The sequence below is a fragment of the Acanthisitta chloris genome, unplaced genomic scaffold (genome assembly GCF_000695815.1).
Source record: "Acanthisitta chloris isolate BGI_N310 unplaced genomic scaffold, ASM69581v1 scaffold357, whole genome shotgun sequence".
NCBI lineage: Eukaryota > Metazoa > Chordata > Aves > Passeriformes > Acanthisittidae > Acanthisitta > Acanthisitta chloris.
Genome location: NW_008682928.1, coordinates 16168 through 26693, shown reverse-complemented (window position 1 = coordinate 26693; position 10526 = coordinate 16168). Strand labels below are relative to the sequence as shown.

The 10526-nt window shown below is 39.4% G+C and overlaps 1 protein-coding gene across 1 annotated transcript in view; it reads left to right on the top strand.

Annotated features, from left to right (window-relative positions):
- The window catches only part of LOC103806015 (coiled-coil domain-containing protein 132), a gene marked incomplete at its 5' end in the record, with an annotated part of 46592 nt that extends 43128 nt beyond the window's left edge, over positions 1-3464 (top strand). The window contains 2 exons of the mRNA XM_009078686.1: positions 1131-1320; positions 2734-3464. Of these exons, the coding sequence (XP_009076934.1) occupies positions 1131-1320; positions 2734-2853 (310 nt within the window). The remainder of the gene's footprint in view (positions 1-1130; positions 1321-2733) is intronic.
- Positions 3465-10526: the final 7062 nt, after the last annotated feature.

The window sequence follows — 10526 nt, the reverse complement described above, 5'->3', positions numbered from 1 at the left end:
CTATGAAGCTCCAGAAGACTTTTTCCTTGGTCCCTTCTCTTTTAGCCTCTGTGATTTCTGCATTCTGCAGATTCTTTCTGCATATCAACTGTAAGTGTGAAATTTCTTCTGATTCTGAACCTTATCTTGCTGTGTATCCATTTTCCACCTGCATTTTTCTGCTGCCTCCTTTGCATCAGACCTAATAATCTAGGGACTGTATAATAATTAGGATAAGCTTCACAAACCAATAGAAAACTGAGCTTGTTTTAAATTTGGTACAGGAGAAGAGTGGAAACAGTGGGATAGGAATGTCACTTGTGGCAGCAGCCAGTGGGTGAGCTGGATTAAGTCTCTCAAGACACTGTGCCCCAGACCAAAGCTTTTTGATTCCCTGTGCACAGCTGAAATTGGTATTGTTAAGGGCATTGCAGTGTCTTTCCTTTCATCTTGACAAATGCAATTCCTTATCCATTTGAAAAACGGCAAAGATTGTTTTCCTCATTTGTTGCCTATCAATCTACTGTAATCCTTGCTGGTATTACCCTGCCCTTAAGCTCATCTACTCTCTCCTCTTCTTGGAGCTCAAACCTGTTACTGGTTTTCTGTCAATCTGCTCTTGTTACGAAACAGTAACTTCTCAGAAAGGTTAGGCAGTGCTGCCACCCTTTATCCTGTGGATGTTGTGGCTGGTTTTGAACAGCTTTGTGCTTTTCCTTGATGCTCCCACTTGGTTTAGCAAGCTCCTGTTGACCATTCCTAAAGGTGTCACAGTACCTTCAGACTTCAGTAGTCATGATCACTTGAAGCCACTGTCTAGTGTGCTGATCATCATTGTTTTCATTTCCTGTAACCCACTTCTAATAAATTGTTCTATGTAGGGTTCTTAGTGGCTTTTAGTGGGAGGTGTGAGTTTTTTAAGCTATGACTGGGTACAGGGAGGTTCTGTTCTATGCCGGGGGGTAAAACATATTATGCTAATTCAAATAAAACTGCAGCAGACATCCTAAGAGGAGTTCCCATCTGCTTTTAACTTAGAACCATAATTATGTTCCTCCTCAAGGTTTGAAGGACTAAGTTTAAGAACTTTGAGAAGCAAAATTCATTTTTATTTCCTTCTAAGTTTTACTTTCTACTGTTTCTCTTTTTAGTTATGCCAATGTAAAGAAGTGCAGCAATGAAGGACGTGCCTTGATGCAACTGGACTTTCAACAATTCTTAATGAAACTAGAAAAGTTAACAGACATCAGGCCTATTCCAGATAAAGAATTTGTGGAGACCTACATTAAAGCATACTACCTAACAGAAAATGACATGGAACGCTGGATAAAGGAACATAGGGTAAGAGTTAAATTTGCATTCTTTTACTGTCTATTGAGAAAATTCACCATGATGCTAACAACTATAAATAAGCAATGCTCCTATGTGTTAAAAATTAATATATGCATATATATGTATAGATTCATTTGTTCTATTAAAAGCTGTATAGGAAGCAGTATAAAGATTAACCTGTGTATGCTTTATGTGTTCATTTGCTATCACATGAAATTAGTATATATTTGTTCTGGTTCAACATCTGATGACTGGGAAGGATGACTAAGTCAGTCACATCTACCTACTGTATCAAAAAATGTAGAGAACTAGAGCAAAGTGAAATATAAACCTTTGTGTGCTGTTCAGAATATGCCAAAGTGCACAACTCGATCATCAAGAAGGACAGTTTGAAATCACATCATACAGTTTTTGTTGCCTTTAGGAGTAGATTGCTTAAACTAAGTTGTAAGGCATAATGGATGTCATTCCATTTTCTTTCTTCATTTAATAATACTTTATCAGGATTAACATTGCTCTTTGAGATAAGTCTTCATTTGGGTTTTTTGAAAAAATTTAGCATGCTTTCATGATAGCATAAACTAACAATTATAACAGGTCTGCATGAGAAATAGCCACATGCTATTGGAGATGCCTATTGTTGAAGTGAAAAGTCTTTTAAAGTGGAGCACTTGGAATCTGTATTTTGGGATTACTTTAAAAATCCCAGTAGAAATGGATGAAAGAAATATGTCTTTATTATCATTTTCCTCGTTTTACCTGAAGCCACAAGAGATTGTTAGCTGTTGTTTCATGACTTGCATGGAAAAACTCTTGTTTAAATTCATTGGTGGAAGCTATATTTTGGATAGTATTAGGTGTAAAGGTAATGCTGATGAATACTGTGTTTTCACAAATGTTAAGAATTCTTGTCTTAACATTCTTGCCATTTTTTCCTCCTTTATCATGCACTGAAATTAACATTGTTTGGAGACTCTGTAGACAGAAGCATTTAGAAGCTCATTGGAAATAAGTCAAAATAATAATAACTTTTGTCACAATTTGTTGAGAAAAATATTTTTGTGTTAAAAGCTTGACCATTTGCATACATATTTCCCACCACACCTCCCAAAGAATGGAAAATACAGTAAAATTGATTTATATACATGTTCACAGAGTTACTTTCTGTGAACTCTGTTCAACACTTCTCAAGTCGTAAGCATTTTCCATTATTGTCTGCCATGTAGCAAAATACAGTTTTCTTCTCTGTCTCAACTATGAAAACTATCCAGACCTGACTTAACTACTGCTTTAAACCTCCCTTGTGTACTGACTGCTTCTGTCAGTTGAAAAGTCCACACTGAGTATGTCTGTGCTTTTTTAGTTTTCTGTCTTTGTCTGGTGTTTTGTTCTGCCATAACATGATCTACTTTTGTTTGCCAGGAATATTCCACTAAGCAGTTGACCAATCTGGTGAATGTTTGTCTGGGCTCCCACATCAACAAAAAGGCAAGACAGAAGCTATTAGCTGCCATTGATGACATAGACAGGCCTAAAAGATAACTGGAGAAAGCTGCTTTCCTTGTGACTTGAACCTTTTTTTGTTCATGTGAAGCATGCAGACAAGTCTTTCATGGACTAATGGCAACATTAAAAATGTTGTGCATGACTTTTCTTACCAGCATTGGAGGCACTCTGAAGTGACATAATATTCAAAGATATGACTTTTCTAATCTGTAGAATTCTCTTCTGTTGTATTTCTTTTTTGTTACTTGCCCTTAGTAAAGGGCCACTGTTTGTGTATCACTGGTGAGCTGTATATTTTGCAAAACTGTATACTGTAAGTAAAATCAAAATCAGAGAGAAACAGATTGGCTTAATATATCATAGATGCTCTTTCTAAATAAAAGGGCTGCTTGAAAATATAATTTCTTTCCTCCCTGCTTTCACCCTCAGAAATAGTGATTTATTATGGACCAGTGTAAAATGAAAGGAAATGTACAGTATTTGATTGATGTATCCTGCATGTGGGTTAAGAGTGCTGATCAACTAAATACTCTCATGTTGAAGCCCCTCATTCATATGTATTTCAAAAAATGTCTGGTTATTTCAGAATTAATTCAGTCATATCAAAATTATTGACTCCAGATTAATAGAAGGTAATAAATACTGTAGACTAATATGATTTCTTTGTGAGATTTTATTCTTTGCAATTCAACAACACAAAATGGCAACAATAATACCAAGGAATAGGAATAATGTTTTTTTGCGGATGTTTTGGATTGATACTAAGATAAACTTCTTGTTTCCTGTTTCCTGATCTGCTGTAGACATCATTAGTGATCCTGAGCAAAGCAAAATAGCTTGGCTGCATGTACTAGAAATCATCTTGTAAGAGCATCACTGACTGACTCCACTGAAGTTTTCAGGAATTGTTTTGGTTTATTACATAATAAACTCATTGCAGTGCTCTTAAAAGTTAAAAGGAAGCATGCTAGCATTGAGCTAGCAGGTTAAAAATTTACATAAGCTCTAATCCACTCATGGGTACAACATGCTAGATTCTCATTTTGGGATTCAGACTTGGGATTGTACTTTTAGTTCAGACACGGGAGAATCAGGACTTACTGAATGACAGCAGTATATAGTGACAGAAGATTGCCCTGCGGAGTCATTATATTGGCTCTTTTCTGTGACTCAATTTCCTCTTCAGGAGTGTACTGAGCGTCATTGTGTGAGTTCAGAGAAAGCCTGTATACAGTTTGAGAAGAATGATAGAATTTACATTTTAAATATTGACTGTGTGGTATTCAGCTTCCTTGTTTGTCTGAATTTTAAAGGAAATAAGGTTTCAACCAAAATTTAACGCCATTCTTTATTGACCATGCTGTCATGCCTAGTTGCATTTAAAACTTGCTTAGTGGTGTGTCACCATATATGTCGAAGCTGAATCCCTTTTACCCTCATTAAAAAGGTGGTTCAATGAAAGTGTGGACTTTTGCGTCAGCGTATCTGCCCTGAAGTCAGGTCCTGAGCGAGAGCTGTCAGAAGAAATAGAAACATGTCAGAGATAATTAGTGTAAAATATGTTTCAATTTTCTTCTCCTGGATGAAATAAGAAATTCAGATATCTTTAATGGAGTTTTGGTGTGCTGAACACATGGTTAATTTCTCTTGAACTACTTAGGTCCCTATAATTTGATTACTTACCAAAAGGTAGGGGTATAAGCATGGATTGGAATGTAGAGCCAAGGTGAGCAATTGCATGAACCATCGTCAGGAGTGACTTTTTGTAGATCTCTATCTTGTCAAGTAAGCTGCAAATAAAAGAATGTGCATGATGCAGTGTTTAACCTATGCAAAAACTGTTTGACCTTCATTCATAGATGCCTCAGAAATTATTATATTTGCTCCAGGAACCTCCCCTCGCTGCCCAGGATTGATGCTAAAGGAGAAGCCACATATCTTAATGGCCTACATACACTCTTAGATATATGATATAACTTTCAGGTTGCCCTGGGTTGGGAGGTGGACACAATGATCCTTGTGGGTCCATTCCAACTCAGAATAGTCTATCTTACTAGGTCCTGAGTGACTAATGAAGCCAAGTTTCTCTGAATGCTGACTTGTTAGCTTACTAAGGGTCTGTTTGGTAGTTTCCGTGAGACTTCTTTACAAACCATGTATTTTTGAGCATCTCTTTGCATCTTCAATCTCCTGTGCAATAAGAAGTCTATTCACTGCTTTTTATGCAATAGAGAATATGGCTTAAATATCCTTTATGTTTTAGAGGAATGTTTTGGATAACTGATAACAGAAGAAGATTTCCTTCAGTCTCCAAGAAGAATGACCAGCAGTGCAGAAGTGGGCAATGCTTCTGTCATCCTTCTCTAGCCTAATGAAGAATTTAAATCCTATTCCCCAGACAATAAGTACTCTGGTATTTGTCAAACTCAGCTGGAGCATAGATGAGCAGTTTTCATGTCACTGGTTAGGCAAAGCCTATCCCTGCACTGATCAGCACACAACTGGCTTTTCTGCAGTCAGCTGCTCTCAGTTACATCTCATGGTGGTGCTGTTCTCCAAAGAAGCAGCTACTGGGACAAAAGCAGGGGGAAGTCAACTGATCATTTGCTGTGACCCTGGTGTAAGATTCTAGTCCTTGCTCTGGTGTAGGTTTAATTACTCAAAGCAGAATGGCATTGATGGGAAGGACCATCTTGCATCAGCAGTGCTTCAGCTGATGGGACAGTGCACAGAGCAGCCCCTGGAGGTGTTCATTCAAATGCCTGATCTGGATAGGGACATGAATGCTCCATGATTTCAGATGAGTAGCTGCATTTTCCAGTACCTGACTGTTGTGGATTCCACTGTTCCCACAAGGGTAAGAGTCTTCCCATGTATTAAATAAAAGCTTGCCCTGCTTCTGATCTACAGTGGGAAAAACTAGGCCCTGGCCAGATGTGCTTAGCAAGCACTGGATGTGGGGTGTAGATTACACCTTGTGTTCACTGATTATATCTTCTTGTTCAGTGAAAGAACAGCCTTACTTCTTTTGCCCCTACCCCTTTAGGGGAGAAAAAAGGATGAGTGATCAATGGCTGCCTCAAAGCTTCTGTGAAAGGTTTGTGTTTCCTTTTAATTTTTGCATGCCTTGTGGTAGATACCAAATGCAAAGCTGTGGATGTGGGTTGTGCTCTTGACTTCTTACTGTGCCACAGAATGCACAAAATTATGAAGATTGCCTTTTCTTACTATGAAAGTGATATATTTGGGGTCTTCCCTGTTTTAGACCTGCTAGATTATAAATGATGCAATTGTAGATGTACAAAAAAATGCAGATTTATTGCGTGAGTGATGGTATTTACTTTATTTACAACCACTGCTTGAAACAGCATAGCCTAAAGACTAAACATTGTACAAACACTAGGATTATGGTGCAAGTATGGAAATAATACTGTTTGTAAGTGACAAGGTCTCTGTGCTTGATGGCTATTTAAGGATATTTGTGTGCTGCTTTTGTAATGCCAGAGCTGGTTTTCATCACAGTGGAGACTTGGTTTTTAAGGATCTCTTGCTCATCCATGAGATTCTGAAGTGTGATGTGGAACAGCATCTTTCAAGAATACTCAAGAGTTCACAAATGCATGTTGTGCTTGGTTTTTTTAAAAGTAGGCATTAAATCCATAGTATGTCGTATGATAAAGTTCACACTTGAGAAACTAATGAGGATGTTAGTAACCTTGTATTTTGTGTGGTGGATCAGTTGCTCAGTTTCAATTCACGGGAGTATGCTATTGAGTCCCAGAGAGTCTACATGGATAAGCTAACTTAAAAATACTTGATGTGAACTAAACTCTAGTCTACTTGGCTAAAGAAAGTCCCCCCAGTACCTCTCAGCTGTGCTGGTTTGGTCTGGAACTCTGGATGTGGTTACATGTATGAAAGAAAAACAACTTTAAGAGCAGAGATGTATAGACCTATGTGCTGTATTTCTAGATTATCTTGCACAGATTTCAATATTGTCAGATTTAAAACTGTCATCTGTCTAAATATGTTGATCGTTGAAAAACAAAATATATGAGGAAGCAGAAGAGCTAGGGGAAGAGATGCAGTGAGGTGCTTCTTTTCACTAAGCATAAAATGAGTGTATGATCAGATGGGCAAAGTGACTGCAGGTATTTCTGGAGAGCTTTTTAACAAATAAATCCAAGGCTCATACTTGTGTGTATTTCCTGCCCTATATCTCTAGTAATTTTTATTCATACCTAAAAAGTCATCCTATTCATTATAGTTCAGTAAACAATAAAATAGAAATGTCACCTGAGCCTTAAAATAAAAAGGATCCTTGTACAGGAAAGAAATTATCCTGGGGCTGCTCTCTGAGAGCTGCAGGGATGGCATGTAGAAAATGCACCATAAAGCTGTTCCTTTTGAAATTCATCCATCTAAGACAGTAAATATACATCCATCATACAGTAAATACATACATGCACAGAGCTTTGTGTCCAACCTAATTCAGCACTGGGGACCACAAAAAAGAACAGCAAAATTGAACAACGAGCAACACACCATTGGTTTGTCTGTCATCACTTACGTTAAGAACTGACACTGAATAGCCTGGGTCTGTAGTGTGCAGGTGTTTCCTTGTGTGAGTAACTGGTGTCCACTGAGGACAGGGTCGTAATCTAGGTCTGAATTCTGAGTTTTGAGTACACCTGTGTTACCATACTGCTCCCACTGCTTCTGACTGTGTCTTTTACCAATGAATGCTGTGTAGGAAGCGCTGTGTAGGAAGCACCGTGTGGGAGCCTGGTGAAGAGGAGCTCCAGCACAGGCCAAGACACTGCAAGCATCAGGTTGGACACTGTTGGTGGAGCATGTTGCTCCTGCCCCTAAGTATAGCTCATGCATAGTCACTCTTGCTGTCCTGGCTGCTGGGGGTGGATAACTGCTCCAAATATACAAAGCTGCTGGGTTGGAGGATGGGCAGAATCGAGCTGGAAGGCAGTGGTATGGCAGTGTGGTGAACATGTAACTTGCTCTGGGACATCTTGCTGTCCTCTTAGAACCTGGAACCTCAATAAATGTGGGAATTATATGATGCCTGATGCAGTTACTGGCACAGTACTAAGCATCTGAGTTTTCAGGTCCCTTTAGAAGCCTGAAAATTAGAAGTGTAGGAAAGTGTCATTGATCTATATGAATTTTTCCAGGTGCTGAGTCCTGGTCCTGAGCTGCCAGGATCTATCTCCTCCAGCAGAGTTAGAATATTTAAGCAGCCAAGTGCTCCAACCAACTAGTGTTCATTGGTGGTTTATAATGTGCTGCATTTCAGCTAGAGACTATTTTTGCCATGAATAGCAATGCATCATGGCTGTGGTGCCATCAGCCCTTCCTTCCTCCCTTGCATATGCAGCCTAGCATTGTGCTGGTGTCTCTGCACTTCGATAAGGCACTTTGTTCTCAGAACTTTATGCTAAGGTCTGTTTATTTTTAGTGAGATGTTTACTTCTGCCTTCTGTTACTCAAAACCTCTGTGGTGAGATGTGGGGCTCTGGGTGATGCAGATGTGTTTTTGCCTGTGTGTGCTAAGAGAGCTCTTGCTGTTCATGGCTGCCCTGGCCAGGGGAAGGATCTCCCCATGGATGACACAGCAAGTAACATGCTAGCATAGCACAGTGACCAGGTCATGGACCCATCCTGAGCTTTGATTTAGGTTCTTCTCTGTCTTGGTGCCTGGTGTAGGGATGTTTGTTTTATTTTCCTGTACTTTAGTTCCAGAGCTATGAAAGAAATCATGTTTTGTGAAGTGCTATCAGGCCACGTTTCTGCAGGCATGAGCTGTACTTCTACTGATCACTGGGGACTTAACCCCAGGGAAGCTGGAACATGAACTCTTTGCAGAGAAGATGACACATAAGGAAACTTCCTTTCCTGTGTCTCAGGCTTTTTAGGTACTGTTTCCTTTGTATTAAGATGGAAGGCAGCAGTCTCACGTTTCTCTTCCTTGAAGCACAAGTTATTTTTCGTAAAGTATTGAGTTATGACCTAAATACTAGAATCAGTACACGAAGAACCTAGACCAGGAGGGACAAAGACAGTGTAGATGAGACTTAACATCTTGTTTGCTCGCAAAAAATCCCAGAACATAAAATTCTTCAGCATTTATTTTCTTTACAAATAATGGGGGTTTTTGTGAAGTCCAAATCTGAGGCTGTTACAAATGAAAAAATCAGATAAAGAGATCTGGGAAGATTTTTTCAATGCCTCTCTAGGCCTTTTAAGATCTATGTATTCAATAATGGGAAATGATGGGATAATATCTCAAGAGGGTTTTTTTTTTAGGCATTAAATTGATTACCTTCAGTTGGGTGAGTGTGCAGACTCTAAGCTGGTAGGCTGTTTATGATTCTGTATGATTAGTTCCCATGAACTTATGTGCTCTTATGTCTTTAGGCTGAGACTCATTTCTGCATTAAATTTCTGTTTTCAGCATTTGAAAGGAGTGAATTGTATGAATAATTAAAACACATTTATTAACCTCTAATAAATGGTCAGTAAGGCTGGGAACTGGACTAAGTGGCACATGTGCAGAGAGTTTTGAAGCCTGCTCTTTGTAGGAATGAGAAAAAATATCTTGAAGCTGATTAATAATTTTCTGGAGGTTAGTATGTACCTGGATCACAACCTGAAAAATACAAGTACACTATTCTATGGGGTTATCTGGTGCTTTATGATGAGCCTTTCTGCTCTCACTATTTCATGAGGTCAGTGAAGGATTTTCAGGCTGAACTCTTCTACGCTGTACCCTCACATACTTTCCTAAGAATAGGATAGTGTTCATATTTGCTCTGTTATAAACACTGGTTTTTTAGGAAATGTAAATTACAAATAACGCAGAAAACTGGGCTTCCTTAAATGCTTTGTTAGTATGTTCACCTTGCTTTACTTTTACAGTATGGAGGAGACTAGAGATTACATTAGCTGCTTTTATATAAAACCGACGGGTTAATTTTTGGGCATTTTTTTTCTTTTGTATTGTACAGCACACTGCAAAGAAAAAAGAGCATACTAATGGCCAGTAGCAGGTTTGGGGGGAGCCTGTTTCATTGGCATTACTTCCAACTTATATGAGTCTTGCAGCAGCACTCAGAAGCTCTAGTCATCCACCCCATCGTCACCCTGCTGAGGTTTCAGTTGAAAATATGGATTGAATGGTTTCTGTCGCCTCAGCAGGGCTTGAATCTAAAAATACCATAGGTAGCAGGACATGTTTGGCTAGTCTCCATTAGTTTATATATATAACCACAGCACAGCTTCTCCCTCATCACTGCTCCCATCCCTCTCCCATAGGGGTGCTGAGTCACCCAATGGAGCCACATCTCTCATGTCTCTCTAGAGCCTGTGCTGCCTGCTGAAAGCACCTTCTGTTGAGACAGACAAATTTAGCACCAGTGTCAGCAAGGGTGGAGACATCAGCCCTTGGAGTGTAAAGCAGAATCCAGCCCTGTGACTGCTGAGGTGTTGAGTCATGCCTCCATGGGACCTTTGTGACCTTCTGCATTGGTGCCACCCATCCTGGTTGTGTTGGTCTTCCAAGGAGAGGGCTGGAAGTAGTGGGGTTAGCTGGCCAGAGAAAAGTTGTAGGGTACTAGGTAAAAACACGGGCTGAGTGACAAGGACTGAGGGGCTGGTGACCAGAGGAGACCTGACTGCCAAAAAAAGTCATCTTG